General features: G+C 63.7%; 4 protein-coding genes across 4 annotated transcripts; 3 read left to right on the top strand and 1 right to left on the bottom strand.

The window, feature by feature from the left end:
* Positions 1–8: 8 nt before the first annotated feature.
* Positions 9–8,068, bottom strand: CHLRE_13g578350v5 (uncharacterized protein). The gene is made up of 19 exons (XM_043069504.1): positions 7,146–8,068; positions 6,985–7,015; positions 6,737–6,834; positions 6,257–6,339; positions 5,951–6,039; positions 5,496–5,644; positions 5,061–5,113; positions 4,709–4,769; positions 4,239–4,378; positions 3,817–3,899; positions 3,399–3,565; positions 3,051–3,170; positions 2,713–2,798; positions 2,441–2,578; positions 2,087–2,135; positions 1,801–1,917; positions 1,223–1,341; positions 803–881; positions 9–556 (listed from the first exon to the last, which is right to left on the bottom strand). The coding sequence occupies exons 1-19, from the start codon at positions 7,281–7,283 to the stop codon at positions 458–460; spliced, it is 1,899 nt and encodes a 632-aa protein (XP_042917479.1). The 5' UTR covers positions 7,284–8,068; the 3' UTR covers positions 9–457.
* Positions 8,069–8,658: 590 nt separating this feature from the next.
* On the top strand, positions 8,659–12,278 carry CHLRE_13g578201v5 (uncharacterized protein). The gene is made up of 5 exons (XM_043069503.1): positions 8,659–9,699; positions 9,900–10,244; positions 10,438–10,777; positions 10,888–10,950; positions 11,689–12,278. Exons 1-5 carry the CDS (start codon positions 8,908–8,910, stop codon positions 11,832–11,834), a joined length of 1,686 nt encoding a protein of 561 aa, XP_042917478.1. The 5' UTR covers positions 8,659–8,907; the 3' UTR covers positions 11,835–12,278.
* A 50-nt stretch (positions 12,279–12,328) lies between these two features.
* CHLRE_13g578050v5 (uncharacterized protein) lies at positions 12,329–15,504 on the top strand. The gene is made up of 5 exons (XM_043069496.1): positions 12,329–12,367; positions 12,448–12,491; positions 12,635–12,965; positions 13,267–14,661; positions 15,121–15,504. The coding sequence occupies exons 1-5, from the start codon at positions 12,364–12,366 to the stop codon at positions 15,291–15,293; spliced, it is 1,947 nt and encodes a 648-aa protein (XP_042917477.1). The 5' UTR covers positions 12,329–12,363; the 3' UTR covers positions 15,294–15,504.
* Positions 15,505–15,558: 54 nt separating this feature from the next.
* CHLRE_13g578051v5 (uncharacterized protein) lies at positions 15,559–20,154 on the top strand. The gene is made up of 2 exons (XM_043069497.1): positions 15,559–17,103; positions 17,313–20,154. Exons 1-2 carry the CDS (start codon positions 15,650–15,652, stop codon positions 19,000–19,002), a joined length of 3,144 nt encoding a protein of 1,047 aa, XP_042917476.1. The 5' UTR covers positions 15,559–15,649; the 3' UTR covers positions 19,003–20,154.
* Positions 20,155–20,156: the final 2 nt, after the last annotated feature.

The raw sequence follows: 20,156 nt of genomic DNA, 5'->3' as shown, positions 1-20,156 counted from the left end.
ACATGTAATAGATCCCTGCACCCCTCAGCTGGTGTTGACATGCACACACATGTGTTACTTGGCTGAACGTCAGGATCACCGGATTACGCGGCAGTGTCACTGGCTCGCTGCTAGCCGGCTCAGCTCAAAAAAATCCCAGCAAGTAAGCAAGCACGCGCAACAGCAACCACAGAAAGTGCCGTGACGAAGGGCTGAAGCGCGCTTACTCGCCCACTGCCTACTGTGTCCGGATTCGCGTGTGACCCACAAAGATAGCAATAAACCGCACGCCCCAAGCAAACAGCACCCTACGTCTATCGGTATGTACATACGGCATAACGGCACGTGCGGGAGCGTGTCCTTACTGGTCCCGATTGACAAGTTTGTACGTGATTCCTCAAAACTGCATCAGCTCAGACGCCAATACACATCAGTCTGGTCATCACGCAGAACGCTTGAACGACTGCTTGCTGGTTGCTTACGCCGACATCATGCGACGGCCCATCATCATCTCTGAGCTGGGCATGCGCGAGGCGCACGCGCCCAGGCGCTCAAGAACCACATCATCCATAGACACCTGCACACGTGTGGTTGCGTTGAAATAAAGGGTTGCCTGTCAACAATGTGTGTGTGTGTGTGTGTGCGTGTCGTACGTGCCGTGCGTACAGCAGTAGCACATGCAGAGTGAAGCGTGCGGGCATGGTTGTGTCCATGTGCGCGGCGGGTGGCGACACACAACATGGGTGCGTGGGGCCAATCCATGCGGCACACACGGGCTGCGGCACGCCCTCACGCCCCCGCACTGCCTGGCTCGCACACCCACCGCGTTGCCCTCCAGGTTCTTGTACCAGCTGAAGCGTGCCACCGAGTCCGACTGGAGCTCCAGGATGGCATGGCCGAAGCTGTGGCGGTTGCGGGGCGGGGCGGGGGATGCACGAGGCAGGGGGTTCAAGTAGAGGCGCGGGACACACATGCAGTGATACCGCAGACACGCACACACGACGCTGCTTCCTTGCGCATCCGCATGCACGCACATACCGTGCATATCATACAGTGTCGACACATTCCAAACCAAATCCGCACTCACCCACACGCACATGTCAACACATAGTAACACACGCGCACGCACAGCACACAGCCACACACACACACACACACACACACACACACACACACACACACAGCCACACACAGCCACACACAAAACATTTGCACACACACACACGCGCGCGCGCTCACGCACCTGGGGTCGCGGTGTGCGCTCCAGGTGGGCTGGCTGTTCTGGCAGAAGCCCATGGCGGGCTGGCCGGCGGCGGTCATGTTGGAGGGGACCAGGATGCCGTTGTCCACGGAGGTGGCGGGCTGTGGGGGCAGGGCGGTGGGGCGGTTGGGTGGTTGGGTGGTTGGGGCAGTTCACTCCCAGTTCAGCTCAACGGGGGTGGGGTCAGTGGTGTGGCGGGGAAGGATGCAAGTCGTGGGAGGAGGCATACAAAGAGTAAAGTGCCGGTCAAGAGGATCTGGTCCAGAAACAGAGATGAAGCAGCGCGCGAACACGCGACGCGAAGGGGGCGGGCTGCTGAGGGACGCGAAGGGAGGGGCATTTGCTCGTACATCGGATTCGCATTCGGATCCAGTTGGGCAGAGCGACGCTGTGCCCGCATATACGCAAGGCCACACACGCGCCCGCAAGCGACCGCAAGGCCTGCCGTACGTGTTCAGATCTGCTGAGCCCAATCATGGTACCATGCATGCACCAGCTCGCCATGCGCCATATTAGATGTGCCATACTTGACGTGTGATGATGTCGTTGTAATAACACACCTGGAAGGTGACGGTGGGGCAGCCGGGCGCGTGGGCCTGGCGCTGGTAGCCGGGGCCCCAGCCGGAGGGGTTGGAGGCCGCCAGGGCCACCGGGCTCTTGCCACCGGTCTGCAGAGCCTGTGCGTGGACGCGTGGAGCCGAGGGGCGGGGCCGGGTGAGAGAGCGCGTGAGGCTGCTCGTGTGAGGCAGAGGCAGGGCTCAACGGGCTCAAGGCCAAACGCGCCCGGCATCCGGATGTAGGATGGCACCGGAAGGTGGCGCGCGCGCTTGTTAGGGCCGGTCGTACCTCGCAGTAGGTCTTGTTGTTGTTGGGGTTGATCTCATCGACAAAGTTGCTGCGGGTAGGAACCGGGAGGGGGGGGCGCACACGCGTGCAACTTGTCAGCCGTCCGTCGATCAAGCGCCGTCGGAGCAGGCCCGTGCATGCCGTCCGCCAATCAAACGCCAATCACTCTCTCCATACGGTAACATACATGTAGGACAGCCATATAAGCAGAAGAGAACCGTGGCGAATACAGATGGCCGCAATCGGTGCCGGGAAGCAGGATGAAGGCGGAGGCTCGAACCCCTTGCCCCAACCCCCAGCCTCGCAGCCCCCCTCGGCCCCCCTCTGCCTCCAAGCGTGCACACAGCAGCTCACCGGTAGGGGCCCTCCACGTTGCCGCCGTCGCCGATGGTGATGTAGATGGGACCGCAGCTGTCGGGCTTGTACTTGTACATGGGGTGGGTGCGCTCGTAGGCGTGCACGTGGCCGTTGAAGACCAGGTCAACGCCGTACCTGTCGGTTGGTTGTGGGGGGTTCGTTGGTTGGTGACATGTGCGTGCGTTGTTTACGGCGAGTAAGCGGCAGGTATTCATCATTCTTCATAATATGCATCATCCAAGCAAGCAGCAGCTCGCAAGGACGCTTACTCGTAGAACACGTCCTCCCAGATGGACATGAAGCAATCCATCTCCTTGTAGTGGGTGAAGTAGGTGTGGTAGGGAGGCGCGTGGAACTGCGGGGGTGGGGGGTGGGAAGCAGAACGCGGGGGCGCAGGGGCCGGGGAAGGGGCGGGAGGGGCGAATGAACGGGGGCGGGGGCGGGTTGTCACCATTCCGTACATGAAACACGGAACGAGCAATCATCCACATGTTCACATTGCAGACACACGAGGCATGTCCTGCATGGCATACCCAGTAACCGCCGCAGCAAGTGGTCACTTCAAGTCGCCGTTTCTCCGCCGCACTAAAATGTGCACTTCACGCACCTGCACGAACAGCCAAGGGGTCATCTTGCGGTCCACGGAGGCGAACTCCTTCATGGCCCACTGGTACTGAGGGGTGCCCTTGTGAAACGGCACGTAGTTGTTCATGGTGATCAGCTTGACCTGCACATGAGCATTCCCGTGCCGCATAGGGAGGTTTCATTCAGACAGCAGAAACTTGACGTGACGTGCGCGAGGGTTTCAAAAGTCAGCGTCAGGAGCTCATTATTGAAAGCTAGCTAACACACACAGCCGCATTTGCACCATGCACGCTCGTTACCAACCCGCCGCACGCAGCGTAACCATGAGCGCACAAGACATTTCGCCGACATTCGCCGTTTGTTTCCTTACCTTGCCGGCGATGATAGTGGAGTAGTACAGGTTCTGGGTGATGTCGCCGAAGTTGGAGGTGGTGCCGGGCACGGGGAAGCGAGCCGAGTAGGACTGGAAGGGGTAGTTGGTGGGGAAGGAGAAGCTGGTGGTGGTGTTGTTGATCACGGCGGGGATGCCCTCGGTCTCTGTTGGAGCGTGTGGGGGTGGGGGAGAGCGAACGCGGGCGGCGGCACAACACGTTAGCTCGCTGGAGTGGGAAGGCAGTGCGTGCATGGCTAGATGCAGCAGCTGCAAGCAAGTGCCCGATCGAGTGGGCGGGTCCATTGGGCATGCCGCATGCCGCATGTCACTCTTGAGGCCAGCAGACATCGATATGTGCACGCAAAATCCATCCTTCCAGCCTGCCCTTCCCGCCTGCCCTTCCCACCCTACGCACCCAGCTCGTGGTTGGCAGCGCAGTTGAGGATGGGCACGGTCGAGAACAGCGGCTGCCACAGCTGCTGGTAGGTGTCCCAGCGCCTGTTGCGCAGAGCAGGGAGGGGTGCAGGGGCCAAGGGGATGCAGCAGGGTGAAGGGATGCAGGTGATGGATGGAGTTGATGGAAGTGCCACGCCTCAGCAGTATCAGGTTCGCAAGGCCTGACTACCTCCCCATCGCTCTTTGCATTGGGCTCGGTTTGACTTGGTCTGGTATTCACACTCACACACATACACACACACACATATTCACACACACCTCCCCCACACACACATGCAACACAGCGCTGCCGCAATGTGCGTGGCCAGCGATCTATGCGAGTAGCGGACCACACCCGCTCCGCGAAGTGCTGGGCACGTGTCCGGGCCCTCGCAAACTCACTGCTGGTTGGTGCCAGAACCGTCAAGATCATCGGGGCTCAGGGCGCCGTAGTTATCGGCGTAGCTGTTGTCTCCCACCAAGATCACCACCTGGGGCTTGTTGGCCATCAGGTGATCGCGCGTGTCGCTAGAGTTGACAGTCTGCGTGTGTGCGTGTGCGTGATCACAACGAGATGTATAAGAAGTCAAGCATGAGGTCAGGTCAAGAGTTGTGGGGATGGGGGGGGAGGGGAGAGCGAGACGGCGTGGTGGCGGGAGTCGGCGCGTTGACCCGAGACCCGAGCTGGATGGTTGCAAGCATGAGGGTGATGGCGAGGTCACATGGGGCGAGACAGCAGATTGAGAGGCCAAACGCGGGATGGATGTTGACATGGAGCCCAAGCAGATGGAGATGTGGGCCGACAGCCCGACAGGATGGGGCCTGGCGGGATGTATGGGGCCTGGCGCGGCGGGCACGCACACACACCCCACCTGGCCAACATCGGCGATCAGGCCGACGCGCAGGGGGTAGACGGACTTGCTGCCAGGGCCCCTGTACGGCGTGTGGTGGTGAGAAGAGGGAGGCGTGCACGGTTGAGTTAGGGAGATACGGAAAGGCAGGCAGGACACGGGGGAACCCGGGGGAAACCGAGGATGTTCATGCATGCATGCGCGGGGCGGCAAGCACAGGAAGTGTTAAGTGCTTTCCCGAAGCCCACGGCACCGTACGGAGCAGACCTACCTGGCGACCACAGTACGACACGCACGTGACACATGTAGTTTTCCCCCGGACAGCCCCGGGCAGCCCCCTGGACACGCACGCACGCGGCACTACGGTACTCACGGCAGGGTCTTGAAGCGGTACTCGCCCATCAGTTGGCCGTTCATGTCAGCAACCTGTTTGCGGTGGTAGGTGGTGGTGGCAGTTGTGGCGGTGGTGATTGCGGCGGCGCACACATGCGCGGACGGAATGAAGCAAGGACTGTAATACACACACGTTCAGTAAGGTGGCAGCTCACCATGTCACCCTATTTAAGGTACCGCCTCCTCGCTGCCCAACAACATTCCCAAACCCCCGCCCCACCCCACCCCCAAAAAACCTACCCCACAACCACACCATCCATCGAGACCCAGCACCCCCGCCACACATCCAGCCCTCCATACGCCCGTCCAGCCCTACGCCCCGCAACCCTTCCACCCTTCCTCTCTTTTAGCAGCTCCCTAAGCAATGCACGCACTACACGAACTTCACGGTACGAGCTGTAACTGCCGTACGGACCTGGTAGTAGTAGAAGGTGTTGGGGTCCAGGTGGGGCAGGACGACGTGGTGGATCTGGGGCGACAGGTAGGTGCCGTTGACCAGGGCAGGGTCGGTGTAGGCACGCAGGTAGTTGACCACCGATCCAGTGTGCTTGGTCCAGCCCTTGGCTACGGGGCGGCGGCGGTGCGGTGTGGTAGGGAGGGAGGGAGGTTGGGGGCAGGGAGTGGGGACGGGCGGGAGCAAGGCTTGTTGAGAGGCGGGAGGTAGGTAGGCGTCTGCCTCAAGTGAGCTGCTGTGCTTCCTTGTGACCAGGTGCATGCAGAGTTTTAGGCGGGCCAGGCAGCAGGCAGGCATCCGGAACATGTGCTAAAAGGGAAAGGAATTTGGCCAATGTGTGTGTGTGTGTGTGTGTGTGTGTGTGCGTGTGCGTGTGCGTGTGTGTGTGTGTGTGTGTGCGTGCGTGCGTCGCTCACCTCCAGCCTTGCGCACCGCGGCGTAGGTCTTCAGGCCGCACACGTCAGGCCGCATGACAGAGGCGCCGATGGTGGGAGCGCCCACGTACCTGTGTGTGTGTATGTGTGTTTGTGTGTGTTTGTGTGTGTATTACAAGAGTAAAACTAAAATTGAAAGCAACGGCCGACTGTGCATGTGATTGTGTGTACATGCAAGAGGACACCTGCTCGCAGGTGCGGCAATGCTTCCCAGCCACGCAGCAGAAGCGAGCCCTTGAATGACGTTGACATCAACTCCACTCCCGGGGCGCTCGCTCGGGGACTCACCAGGAGACGAGGTAGGTGCGGCCATCGGGGTAGGGGCCGGTCAGGTGCACGCCCCAGGGGCTGCCATCGGTGGGGTAGGAAACCTGCCAAGTCAAAAACACATGCGCATAATGAAGTCCGGGGCAAAGCTTTGGTGTGGTGTCGGGCCGCCAGCCAGACCGGAGTGAGGCGCACACACGCGCACGCGCATGCTGCGAACGGCCCCCGAGCCGCTGCCATGCGACGGTTCATCAACCTCGGTGTGGGTCATAAAGCTTGAAACATTGCAGGCGACAGTAGAAGTGCTTTCGCTCGATGGGGCGACAGAAGGCCGCGCGCAGGCTCCAACCCCGAGCCATTGCCTTATGCCAAGCACCTCTGATGCCAAGTAAGTAACCCCTTCCCCAGACAACAGCCAGCCGCCCTTACTCCCCCCTAAACAAATTGAGGCTGCGCAGGGCGGGACCACAAACAAAGTCGCGCCCCAGCCAAGGAACACACCTGCGGGGCACCGAACTTGTAGTCGATGTTGCCGACGGCGGGGATATTCTGATCAAAGCAGCCAGCCACGCTGCCCACAGCTTTGGGGTCGCAGTGCACTGTCAAGGAAGGGGAGATGAACGGGGAAGAGAGGCGGGTCAGACACAGGTGTGGGTCCCGCGTCGATCGACACTGGGAATTGCGAACGGCACGACGTGCGCCTGTCTATGGGAAAGCCTGTCTCCCATCAGCCGCGCGGGTAGACTCACCAGTCTCGTGCTTATACGCCGCATTGCCGGCCTATAAGCATGCGGGATCAACGAGAGGTGGGCTCAGCACTCATCGGCATGGACAAGGTGCATATGCCTTAGCAATGAGTTTACTCCTGGTGCAGCCAATTGTGCACCTGCCATGCCCAGTGCGTTCTTACCTCAGCAATCATGTTGCGGCGAAAGTCCTTACGAAGCCAGGCGTCGTCATCGTCCGCGTGCAGCTGCACGTCGGCGTTGACAACCACGCCGGCAAGCGCCAGCGCGCTGAGCGCCAGCACAAGACGGGAATACGCCATTTTGAGTAAAGATAGAATCTGAACTTGAATAAGTTGAGAGAGCCCTGTCCTCTGAGCGCTGCTATTTGTGCACTCTCGGTTGTGGCGGTTGTGCCATCCTGGATCCGGAATTTCGGGTTCGTAGGGACATCGCGCGTCCGACACTGGTTCCCTTCCTTTTCCGATGGTAAGTGTTTTTGCGACAAGATGCCGTGCAGCAGTGCGACTGAGCGGCCGTATGATAGTTAAAGAAGGCTCTGAAGGATGTTCGATTGTGCTCCCATTCCAGCAGCTCACCGTGCACTATTGCGTTATAATTGCAAATTTAATCGGGTCGCGTACAGCACGTCGCGCTGGCACATCCCGAAACGTTTTGAGGCGGCAAAGTCCCGCTCCCGCCGTTCCATGTGGCGCAACATTCGCCTAAGGGCGCTGGTCACTAAATCAGAAATACATTAAGCAGAGGAAGGATGTTTGATGCGGGTTGTTTGATGGGAACCTGAAGGTCGACAAGGACAGGTCTGGGGACCAGCCACCAGGGTACTCAGGAGCGTGCCCACATATCCCTCCGCCCACAGCCCAAACCGGTCCAGATAACCTCAAATGGTATCTCTATGCTAAGACATGTTGTTGTATGCTCTGGGGTGACCTGTCCGCATGTCGAGCTCGCGAAATGCAGCCCCGTGCGCCAAGAGCTGCTTTTAGCCCTCGTAGAGACGCCCTAACCGCTACTTATATTCAAAAATAGACACGGCTTCGATCGAGCATTGAAGAATTGGCTGCTCGAGCCCGGTGGCCAAGGTGCCGGTCGACACAGCCTCAAGTTCTGAACAGGAGGTGCACTCAAAGTATTCATAGGTATTTAAATGCCATGTAGAGTGAGTTGTTGCTCGCCCCATCGCAATTCGGCTCGACCGTAGCCGCACGTACACCGTGGCTGGCCAAAACCCGCCCATTTCGGCCCCAGGTGAACGCAGACCGCCCTCCCACTCCAGCAGCAGGTTACTAGTATACATATGAAGGGACTGAAAGCGTGGGGTTCTGGGGGAGTCAGGGGCAACCTGTTTGGCGGCGGGGAGCGCCCTTCCTGCTTGCTCCTGCCGGCTCCTGCCCCCAAGCCCCCACCCCCCAGGATGGTCTCACCGGGCCGCACCGGGCCGCGGCGGCGGCGGCGCTACAGGCGGCAGTTGAAATCTGCGCGGGAGCGGCGGGAGGTGCAACAGAGGGTGGCGGGGGGGCGTGAGGGCGTATAATGAGGCGTGGCCCAGGCTCGGGCGGGGGGTGGGGTGGGGTGGGCTGGGGTGGTGGCATACAAGCATCCGCGCGCGTTCTTAACTTTAAGAAGGCCTTTACCCTTGCTAAATGCTAGAACATCCTGAAATACCACATCCATGTATGTAAACAGCGCGCAAGCTGCAAGAATTCCGTCAGCCACGATATTTTACACTGCCAGACACTGCCAGGGCTAAATAGCAATCCAGTGTGTGCAACAAAGTAATTAAATATACGCGATATAGTATGCACAAACATGTAGCGAAATGCAGCATTGCTTTGGGGGCCGCCTTGCTGAATTGAGGTCGCGGGGCTCCGAATTGCAAGGGCTTCGTCGGGCCTCAGAGTAACCCAACTAAGCATGAGTATCACAATGCTCATGCAAACTCGGCGAAGCGGCGTTATCACTGCGGCTGCGCCGCGCGACCGGCCGGCTCGTGCAGGGCCCCACGCTCACCGCCGTCGCCCGCCGGCCCCGGGCGTAGCTCCCCGCTCCCATGGTTCCGACGACCGGCCCACGACGTCCGACATCATGGAGGACTCTGACACGCCCTCCACCAGCGCACCCGCGGCACCGCAGCGGCTGGCTGTGGGCCGGCCCCAGGCTGTCAAGGATAGCAACAGCCCTGATAGCAACAGGCGTGATAGCAGCAGCCGAAGTAACAGCAGCCGAAGTAACAGCAGCAGCAGCAGCAGCAGCAGCAGCAGCAGTAGCCCCAGCAGCAGTGGTGAGGCTAGTGGGCAGAGGAGGCCGGGGCGATGGCAAGGCGAGGAGCGCAGCGGTAGAGCAGGCGGCACGGCGGCTGCTGGCAACGGGCCGACAGACAGCAACTCGACGGGTGCTGGGCTGCGGCAGGGCGGGCGCGGGCGCGGGGCGCCCCACCTCCCCCTGCGCAGCCGTGCCTCTGCCTCTTCTTCAACCGCGGTGACATCAGCCGCCGCCACCACCGCCACCGCCGCCGCAGCAGCTGCTGCAGCCACATCGGCAGTAGCAGCAGCGCGGCCTGTGGCAGTGGCTGACCTGGGCTCCGAGCTGGGCTGTGCCCATTTCGGCGCCTGCTCCGGCTGTAGCCTGCAGGAGGGCCTGGCGGCGCCGCCGCTGTACGGCGAGGCGGCGGCGTTCTTTCGGGGACTGGGGCTGGAGCACCTGCCGGCAGTCATGAAGGTGGGCGAGGGAGATGCTGTGTGTGTGTGTGTGTGTGTGTGTGTGTGTGTGTGTGTGTGTTGTGCGGTTTGTGTGTCTGTGTCTGCACAGCATGCGCACATACACATACACATCCTTGTAGGGACTTGCGTACGTGCGCCCTTGCTTACCTTCGATGCTTTCCAACACACGCACACATGCATTGCCAACCGCCCTCGCAGACGGCGCACGGCTGGCGGTGTCGTGCCAAACTGGCGGTGCGCGGCGCCCCCGGCCGCCCCCTGGTGGGGCTGTTCCGCGAAGGCAGCCACGAGGTGGTAGACATCGTGGGTGGAGGCAGTAGCAGTAGCAGTAGCAGTAACAGCAGCAGCGGCAGCAGTAGCAGTGGCAGCAGCAGCGGCAGTAGCAGCCGGGGCAGAGGCGCTGGCGCTGGCGCCGGCATTGCGGTTGGGGCCCGCGGGGCTGTGCCTGTGGGTGCGGGCACGACGGCGGGGGGCAGTGGGTACGGCGGTGACTGCCGAGCGCACCACCCGCGCATCAACGCGGCAGCGGCGCTGATAAAGGAGGTGCGTGGGTGGCGCGAGGGGCGAGGGGCGTGGGGGCGAGAGGCGAGGGGCGAGGGGCGAGAGTTGATAATGTGTGTAGTCATGAGGGCGAAGCAGGGACTGCGACCGCATCTGCGCAGCTGGGATTCATTACGTCGCGGCAACGCGTTACGTGATGGAGGTGTCCACAACGTCACCGTGTGCCGTGTCGCAGTTGGTGGCGCAGCTGCGCATTCCCCCCTACAACGAGCCCACCGCCCCGGCCTCCGGCTCGGTGCCGTCATCGCCGCAGCCGCCGCCGCGACCGGACGGCGGCGCCGCCGCCGCTGCCGCCGGCACCCGGGCAGCTGGTGGTGGCGGCGGCGGCGCCACTCGCTTGAAGTGGCGTGCCGCGCGCCGCGCGGCCCTGGGCACGTCAGCAGCCCCTGCAGGCCACGCCGGCAACGGTGCCGTTGCACCACCCGTCCCCGTACCCGTCCCCGGCCCCGGCTCCGGCTCCGGCTCCGGCTCCGGCTCGGGCTCCGGCTCCGGCTCTGGGTTGAAGTTGGGGTCAGGTCCGGGGTATGGGTCGGGTCCGGGGTATGGGTCGGGTCCGGGGTATGGGTCAGGTCCGGGGTATGGGTCGGGTCCGGGGCATGGGTCGGGTCTGCTACGATACCTGCAGCTGACGGCGGTGCCCTCGCGCCCGGGCGGCAGGGCGGAGGAGGACGCGGGCGCGGGCGTGCAGGTGTGGCTGGGGCTGGGGGGCTGGGGCGGGGGCGGGGGCTGGGGCTGTGGGGCTGGGGCTGTGGGGCGGGGCTGTGGGGCTGGGGCTGTGGGGCTGGGGCTGTGGGGCTGGGGCTGTGGGGCTGGGGCTGTGGGGCGGGGGCTGTGGGGCGGGGGCTGTGGGGCGGGGGCTGTGGGGCGGGGGCTGTGGGGCGGGGGCTGTGGGGCGGGGGCTGTGGGGCGGGGGCTGTGGGGCGGGGGCTGTGGGGCTGGGGGCTGGGGGGCTGGGGCTGTGGGGCTGGGGCTGTGGGGCTGGGGCTGTGGGGCAGGGGCTGTGGGGCGGGGGCTGTGGGGCTGGGGCTGGGGGGCTGGGGCTGTGGGGCTGGGGCTGTGGGGCTGGGGCTGTGGGGCGGGGGCTGTGGGGCGGGGGCTGTGGGGCGGGGGCTGTGGGGCGGGGGCTGTGGGGCGGGGGCGGGGGCGGGGGGGAGGTGATATGAGTGGGGCGTGCGTGTCGGGGGATGGGCGTTTCAAGGGCTGGGGATAGTTTGAAAGGAAGGGCAGGGAGTGCTGGTACCAGAGGATTGCGGATTTAGAGAAGGAGGGTGAGAGTATGTTTTTGTGTTGCTCCTTCGTAGGGCTTTGGGTTGTAGTGGAGGGCTAGCCGCCCCAAACACCAAGTGCACTAGCTCCGGACACTGGTTGCCTTAACCTGCCCCTGCTGCCCCCGTGCTGCCCCCGTATGTGCTTGCTCCCGGCGCAGTGGATGTGACACAGACGCAGTCACCGGTGGCGGCAGTGGACCTGGCGGGTGCGGTGCCGGCGGTCAGCGACGCCGAGTTCGCACAGCGGCAGGCGCGACTGCGGCAGGCGCTGGCGGGCCTCAAGGCGGAGAAGCTGGACCTGTGAAGAAGGCTGGGATGGGGCGTGGGATGGGGCTTACGAGAGGGGAAGTGAGGGCTGCATGTAAATGAGTTGGTGAGTTGGTGACAGGCTGCGCTAGTTGGGACTTGTAGCTGCACCATTGCGCTGTAATGGAAGGCTGGGGCGCGCAAGGGCTGTAGCACAGTGCTATGACGATGTTGCCCGGGACGACTTCTCAAGGCCAGCTTCAAGCAAGCGTGCGGCCGAAGCTAGAGTGTCCTTCCGTTGCGCAGGTGTACGGTGCGAAGGTTAGCTGGCCAGGTGGATGTGACCCCTGTGCTGCGGGCCGGTGCGCTGATGGGAGACCCGTTGAGGATAATGCGTGTGCGATTGGAACGTGGGCGGGGGGACGTGGTGTGGCCGCTCCGTGCTTGTATCATAAAAATCATATAAGAGCTATGAAATAATATACTGTAACATTCTGGATTAGAAATGCGAGCGCACAGGAGTTCAGTTCACAACCGCAAGCTCGTTGGCTGGCGCACCAGCGACTTTCACCCAATTGTTTCACACAATGCGTATTCAGTTCATAGAAGAATAGAAGCAAAGGCTTTTGCGAAGCCCTGCATCATAGTTGCGGACGCAACACCGTCCACAGGCGCTAGTGTGTGCAGCCCGCACCTGCAGGAGCTCGGCCTCAAGGTGAGGCGTGAACTACTGACATAGTGCATAAAATTAGGTCGAACCTATGTGCCCGTCATGGATTCAACCCTGGCCTTCAGCTCACAAGTCGGCACCCTCCCGCACGTAGTTCACCCCATTCGCCCTCTCCCCTGAACGCGCAGATCCAGGAGCTGGTGCCCGGAGTGGAGGTGCTCGTCATCGGCCCTGAAGCCACCCCCTCCGGCACGAACCCCAGCTCCAACCCCAGCCCCAGCCCCTCCAGCCCCATCACCACAGCCTCCAGCAGCGGCCTCCTCCATTTTGACGCCGAACTGCCTCTGCGCCACCACGCCGGCGCGCAGCTGCCGCTCACCTTCTCGCTGGGTGGCGGCGCCAGCGCGGCGGACTGCGTGCTGGCGGCAGCCGACCCCAGCGCCGGCCTGGCGGCGGGGCTGGGGTTGAGCCCCGTGCTGCTGGTCAGCGGCGTGCACCGCGGCCCCGCGCTGGGAGCGGGTGAGACAGCGGGGTGCTGGGCTGGGAAGGAGGTTGGGAGGGCCGGAGCGGTTTTTTTTGAGACAGGGGAGGTTGGGATCCTTAAGTTAAGGGAAGGTTAAATCGGGTAGAGCTGTGGGACATGTGTGGTCGCCGGCTGCCAGGCACCTCATGCGAGTCGGCCGGATGCGAGCAGCACAGGTGGCCGTGTGGTGCTTGGCTGTGCACACGCCATGAGCCGCTTGTGAACGCGTCTGCTCATCTCGACACTCGTCACCCTTGATATTTTTGTCCCTAACAGCTGCCTTTCAACCATTTGCAGATTTGGCCGGCGGCTCGCACCCGGCCCTCGCGCTCGCCCGCCACGCCTCGCTGCTGGGCTTGCCCTCCATCGCCGCCTGCCTCGCCACCCCCACCCCTAGCGCACCCCTGCAACCCGCCGTCGACGCCACAGCAGCCCTGGTCGCCGCCGCGGTCTCGTGCCTGCGCCGCAGCGGCGGCTGGCCGCGCGCGCGCAACATGCCGCGCTCGCACTTCCCCTTCCCCACGCGCGGGCGCTGGAGCCTGGGGCGAGAGGTGCCCATGCCCAGGGCGGTGCGGGACGCGGCGGCGGCCGAGGCGGCGGCGGGCGGCGGCGTGGGTGCGTTTGCGGCGGCTGACTGCTGGGCACTGGGCGAGGACAGCGGGTTTTGGGCTGGAGGCAGCGGAAGAGGCGGGGGGTCCGGCAGGGGTCAGGGCTTGCGTGATACGCAGTCGGAAGGGAGGCAGGCCGGGGCGGCAGGGGAGGCGGCAGTGGAGGCGGCGGTGGAGGCGGCGGTGGGCGCTGAGGCAAGGCAGCTGCTCCGCGACGCTTTCGCGGAGGGCGATGTGCTGCTGGTGCTGAACACGCCGCCCACCTGGCCGGCTGTAGCGGCGGCAGCGGGCAGCAATGGCAGTAGCAGGGGCGGCGGCGGCAGTAGCAAGGCATTCGCGTCGGCGCGGCCGGGCGTGCTGTGGCCCTGCTACCAGGTAGAGCCGCGCGGTGTGTCAGCCCCGGTGTCGTACCCCTCCACAACGAGGCCTGGAGGCGCTGACGGCCGCGGCAGCAGCAGGGGCGGGAGCATTAGCCGTGCAAGCAGCAGCGACGGCAACGGCGACGGCGACACTGCATCGGTGTCGTGGCGCGTGCAGGAGGACGACCTGTACGGCAGGAGCCTGCCGCGTGCCGACTTCGCCACCAGGCACGACCGGGCGGGCGCCTTCGTCGGACAGGACAACACGGCAGCGCTGGTGTCATCAACGTCGCCGGTGCCGTCGTCGAGATCGGGTTGGAGGTCAGGGCAGGCTGTGGTCGAGGGCACGGCGGCGGCAGGCGCAGGGCGCAGCAGCGGCAGCGGCGGCGGCGGCGGCGGCAGCAGCTACAGCCGGAGCAACTGGCGGCAGGCACTAGAGGAGGACAGCAGCGACGGCAGAAGCAGTAGCAACAGCGGCGGCGGTGCACCGTATCGTCACGACCGTGGGGCTGCTGGGGCGACCGCGCATGGGGCACCCCAGCCGCACGCATCCACGCCGCATGAGCCGGGCATCCACGGCCGCCCGGCCGCTCGCAATCGCGGTGGCTTGCCTGACGCGTCGCTTGCAGCTGTTCAGGCCACGCCTCTTCCGGTGTCCCTGCCATCGCTGCCGGCGTCTTTCGTGCTGCGTCGCGGCACCACACTCACTGACAGCGCGCTCGCCGGTAAGGCTGTGGCACTCACACAGTCGCCATGTAAGGGAGGGGTACGATAGGCAACGTGCTTGTGCCCGTATCTTGTGAATGCCCTGAGGCCCGAGGCGTCTGTGCAGCGTAGATGACTCCTTCCACAACATCTATGCCATGAAAAGCTCCTAGGGGCCAGGCCCCGTGGGCATGCCCTCCCTCAGCCCCCCAAAACGTTTACGCTCCGTAGCTAGAAGCTCCCCAAAGTGTTGTCCGCCCTCAGCGGAGTTGGGCAAACTTTCTACGGAGTAGATGGAAGATGCGGGCACTGCACCAGTGTTGCGCCATGCATCCTCTGAGGGCGTGCTGAAGCCGCGAATCACACCGCCACTTGCCCCCCGCCCCGCACTTCAGCAGCACGGCAGAGGACTGCTTGCTCGCTCTCCTTCTACGGCATATGATCCAGACGAATTCCCTTCCTATCCCTGCTTCCTACAGGTGACGTTGAGGCGGTGATGGCGCGGCGCGCGGCGGTGGTTGCGCTGCCAGCTTGGCCGTACGGGCATCCCTTCAGCCCTTCAGACCGGCTTGGGGCGGCGGCGCTGGCCGAGGGCCGGGAAGGGTTGCCGCTGTGGCTGGTGGAGGGCGAGGGCGAGGACGGGGGCGTGTAGGCAACCTGTCGCTACCCCCTGATATACCTTTTGGGGGGCAGGTGTGGGGGCCGGATAATTGTGTGTTGCGTGAGTGCGAGGTCGGGTGCGGTGCGTCCATGCAGCCGGATGGTGCGCATCTGGCACGGTGGCACCAGGCCAGCGGCGTTTGCGTCCGCGTCACGCACATGTGCACAACTTCTCGCTGTCACAACTTGGATAGCATCGGACTCCAGATAATAAGTCAGCCCTTGGCTCGTTGCCTGTTCTGCTGCTTGCACTGGATCTGCTTGTCAACATATCGCAAGAATGATTCACCACCAGGCTTGAAAGTAACCACCTAATAAGTACCAATCAAGTTTCGCGCCCTTGTCGCCATGGCGCGCCAGACATACTTCGCCTACAGCGGTAAAACAGGGCGTGTCGCCCTCTCGACTTCCAGTCGTATAGGTGGGCATATAGATGGCTCAGGACAGCCAGCGGCCAAGCGGCGGCGACTGGACTCGGCCTGGGCTCCCACCGAGGAGCACAGCTCCTCCTCCTGGCGCTGCGAGTGCACGGCCTGCTGTCGGCCCAAGTCAGCACTGGAGGCACTCCCCGCAGAGCTCCTAGACCGCATCTCGCAGACCTTGTCACCTAACGAGGTGACATGCACGCTGCGCCTGCTCAGCCGCACACTGGCAGCCCACTTCCGCAGCCACACCGCCGTGCATCTGTCGCAGCCGGTGCCTCACCACGCCTTCGTGCGGCGCTTCGGCCGTTGGTCCGCGGTGCGCTCGCTGCCGCTGGCTCAGCGGCGCAAGCTCATCGCGCTGACGGCGGCCAGCGGCAGCTTGGAGAACCTGCGTGTGGTGGCGGGCGGTCCAGGCGTGACGCAGGCGGTTGGCAGTGCGGGCTGCGCGCTGACGGCGGAGGTGTTCACCGCCGCTGCGGCGGCGGGGCACATGCACATGTGCAAGGAGCTATACAGCATTGGCTGTCCCTGGGACACGAATGCGGTGGAGGCGGCGGCACGCCGGGGCGACGTGCGCTTGGTGCGGGCCATCGTACTCAGCGGCTGCCACTGGGATCACTCGCGCGCCCTGTCAGCGGCGGCGGAGGGCGGGAGCTGGGAGGTGCTTGAGGAGCTCATCCACCTACACGAGAGCGGCCATTTATGGACTGTTGGCGAATGGCGGGACTACAACGAGGACGGCGAGACCGAGGAGGAGGAGGAGGAGGAGCGGGGCCCGGACGAGAAGGCGGGCGGCGGCGGTGGCAGTGCCGGAGTGCGCCAGCTGGCAACCCCAGTGGCAGCAGCACCCGCACCCGCACCAGCACCGGCAAAAGCGTTCACAGGAGCAGCAGCGTCGGCTGCAACGGATGCTTCAGCTGACGCCGCCGCCAAGGCGGCTGCTGCTGCTGTTGGCTTGTCGGCGCTCCGGGCGATGCCCGGGATCAGGGACGTCCGCTCCAAAAACGAAATCCTGCTCTCAGCGGCGTACGGCCTGCGGCTCAAGCACATGGCAGAATTGGTGGTCAGGAGCGGCGCCGTCGGAAGCCGCGCCCCGCGGCACCAGTTCCTGTTGTGGGCAACAGGCGAAGCACTGCTCAGCCCCACGCCCGACTGGCGAGCCAAGGCCCAGTGGCTGCTTGATCGCTACACCGAGGCAGCAGCAGGCGGCGCTGGGGCCGCAGCAGCAGGGGATGACGGCAAAGCAGCCGACGACCGGCCCGTACTGGACTGGTCCCTGGCTTCAGTGTTTGTTAATCCAGGCTACCACCAGGGCCTCACGCTTCCGTCCTACACGGCGGATGCGCTGCTGGAGCGCCTGTCTTGGGCCAGGCGCAGGTGTGGCTGGGTGCCAGGGGCCGCGGGGCTCGGTGCGGTACGGCATCATAGCGGGTGCGGCATAGGCGGTGGCCCGCGGCATTGTAAGGGACAACCTTGCACGCAGCTCCGTTGGCTGTTGCTTTTTGTGTTTGTCAGGGCCTGATTCCTTCCATTGCTCGGCGGCGTGTCGCCAACATGCCCCTGCTTACTCGGTGCCGCTCGCGCAGGGGCTGCTGTGTTCGCACGCCGCCGGAACATGTCCTGCCCTGGGCTGACGTGGCTGGCATGCAAGGTCTGTTTGCGTGGCTGCTCGCCGATCAGCGCGCGTATCCGCTTTCGGACTTCTTGTCCGCCGACGCTTTTCGGAGCATGATATGCGGCGCGGCACAGGGCGGCCACGTCGGCACGCTGCAGGCGTTTGCGACCGAGCACCAACGCGCTCTGGAGGCCATTGGGGAGCAGGCGGTGGCAGAGGCGGCAAAGGCGAAGCGGGCGGAGAGGCGTGCGCGTTGCAAGGCCCTGGGCCTCATTGTCAGCAGCGAGGAGGGAGCGCAGGCGGAGGAGGGGGGAGCGGAGGAGCAGGCGGAGGAGCAGCAGGGGGAGGAGCAGGGTCAGGGGCAGCAGGAGGAGCCGCAGGAGGAGGCGGACTGGTTTGTGGAGGTAGAAAGGGATGCGGAGGAGGATGCGGGCGCAAGTGACGGAGGCGGCGGCGGTGTATCAGCGCAGTCATCAGGACCGGTATGGCTGCCGCTAGCCGCGAAGCTCGCGGTGAAGGATACTCAGCTAGGCGTGCTGCGGTGGCTCACTGCCGCTTACGGCGCGGCTGCTGTGCTGCAGGCGGACATATGGAGCAGCATTGAAATGTGCGGACATGGCAACCCGGTGGCTATCCTGGAGTTTCTGTCTTCTCAACTCGGGTGCCCGCCGGGCAGGCTGACATACGACCAGATGCTGCACGCCGTGGCGGAGGAGCCGGAGGATGTGGCTTTGCGCCTGCTGGATTGGTGGCGGGGGCAAGGCGAGGAGAATGACCTACAAGGCATGGGACAAGCGGCGGCGGAGGCGGGTCGTGTGCGGGTGATGGTTCGGCTCAAGGCCAGCGCGGATGCGCGGGGCGGCGACGGGGGCCTGACGCCGGCGCTGCTGATGATGGCCGTGTCCAACGGCCACCTGCCAATGACCGAGTGGCTCCTGCAAAACCGGTGTCCGCTACCGATGACTGCGGGGAGCTTGCTGCACAAGGTGCGATCGTGCTCGGCGGACGGTTTGTTAGTTACCGCGGCCCGCAATGGGGATGTGGGCATGTTGAAGCTGCTATGGTTGTGCACGGACGATGGGCCCGACTCGTTGCTGAGCGTGCCGCGCAGCAAGCGTGAAACGCTCAGGCGCACGCTGCTGGACGCGGCGTGCGGGTCGCATTGCCCCTGCCTGCCGCTCATATCGTTCGCGCTGCGTGCCACGGGGGGGTACGTCACGGATGCGGGGGCGCCGTATGGTGACGGGTGGAAGTTCGTGGCTGCCAGGTGTGCGGCGGCTGTAGCCTTGCGGGAAGACGGTCATGTGGCAGTAACCGCTGCCATGTTTGAATACTGGTGCGAGCGGCTGAGTTTCTTGGTGAAGGAGGCCCTGGACCTCGACCGGGCCGCTGCTACGGTTGATGGCAAGGTGCAGTGGCGGGAGTCCTTGTTCCGCACCTCCCCAGATGTGGGTATGCTGGAGCGCCTCCAGGCATCGAGGAAGGCGCTGAAGGCGGCCGCGGACACCGCCAGGGCCTGCATCGCGAGAATGAAGGAGGGCGTTTGGACTTGGTGCCTTGATGAGCTGGAGGCTGCAGGGCGCAAGAGTGCGGGGCAGGTGGAGGACGAGGAGATTGAGGAGGAGGAGGAAGCGGAGGAGGAGGAGGAGGAGCAGGGGTGAAGAGTGAGGAGGCGAGGAGGTTGGCGTATGGGGTCTGTGCTCACACGCTGCTGGGACGGCGAGATCGGAGACACGAGAAGTCGTTGGACGGACGGAAACATGCCGCTACATTTGCTTTGCTGCAGAGTCTACCGCAAGCTCATGACCGCTGAACAATGCGGCAGTGTGTGTTTCGGCTCGTGTCGGTGTTTCAGTCGATGTGCGGTGGCGAAGCGCGCCGCTTGCTTCTCTCTGTGTTTGTGAGCTGGTTCCTCGCCTGCGTTTCAGATTGGATGGACGAGTTTCGATGCTTGCGGCGTTGTGTGCAACCCTGTGCTGTGGCTGTTTGCGTGGTCGCAGGTAGGCCGAGTGTGTTGAGGCCGAGCAGTTGCCGTGGGAAGCCGGAGCAGCAGGGCACGGCAGCAGGTCCCTGGCAGCGTGGGCGGGCTTTTGCTTAGATTGGGTATCGACGTATCGTGCGGGTGTGCTGTACGATAACCGCCTCACCTTGCTGCCAACAGCAATCAGGAAGGCGCGTCCCGTACCGTAATAGTCAGGGATCCCCGGTATTGTTTGCTAAGGTAGTCTTCGCTTGCTTGCTTGCCGCGGGATTGGGTCTAAGACTTGTTTGACGGTGCCCTTCACTGCAGTTTCGTTGGAAGACTGGTGGGGCTGCGGCGACCGTGTGTAGGGCGCGAGGTAGTTGATGAGAGATGGGTACGATGCTACAAGGTAAGGGGCAGGTTCGCGCAGTCCGTCGGTCAGATGTGGGCCCACAGCTGTTCACAGGACACGGGCACGCGGCGCTGCCTGCGTGTAATCACTTGCGCAAGTTGAAGACCAATCACGCCCTGGGTTTGTGCCAACCAATGGGGCTGAGGAGTTAGGACACCGCGGGGGCGTGCACGGCTCACGTACGCGCGGTGCTCAGCCTATGGCCAGGAAAGCTGGATACGTGATGGCACCGGGGAGGCCTCTCATGGCCTCCCCGGTCATGGCCTTGTCCCATATTGCAAGGTATTGCTTCTTGACTTGAGACGATGATGTTGTATAGAGTCTCTTTGGGCAGCCCTCGAGTTACGGTGGCTTGTCTCATTGTCTGTGCTGGTCTGTGCGAGGAGTTGCTGAACTCTGGTACGGCATGCAGCCGCTCAAGGACGATATCCTCATCTTGT

The sequence above is a fragment of the Chlamydomonas reinhardtii genome, chromosome 13, assembly GCF_000002595.2.
Source record: "Chlamydomonas reinhardtii strain CC-503 cw92 mt+ chromosome 13, whole genome shotgun sequence".
Classification (NCBI taxonomy): domain Eukaryota; kingdom Viridiplantae; phylum Chlorophyta; class Chlorophyceae; order Chlamydomonadales; family Chlamydomonadaceae; genus Chlamydomonas; species Chlamydomonas reinhardtii.
Note: the sequence above shows the minus strand (reverse complement) of the source record. Positions and strands in the feature narration are given on the sequence as shown.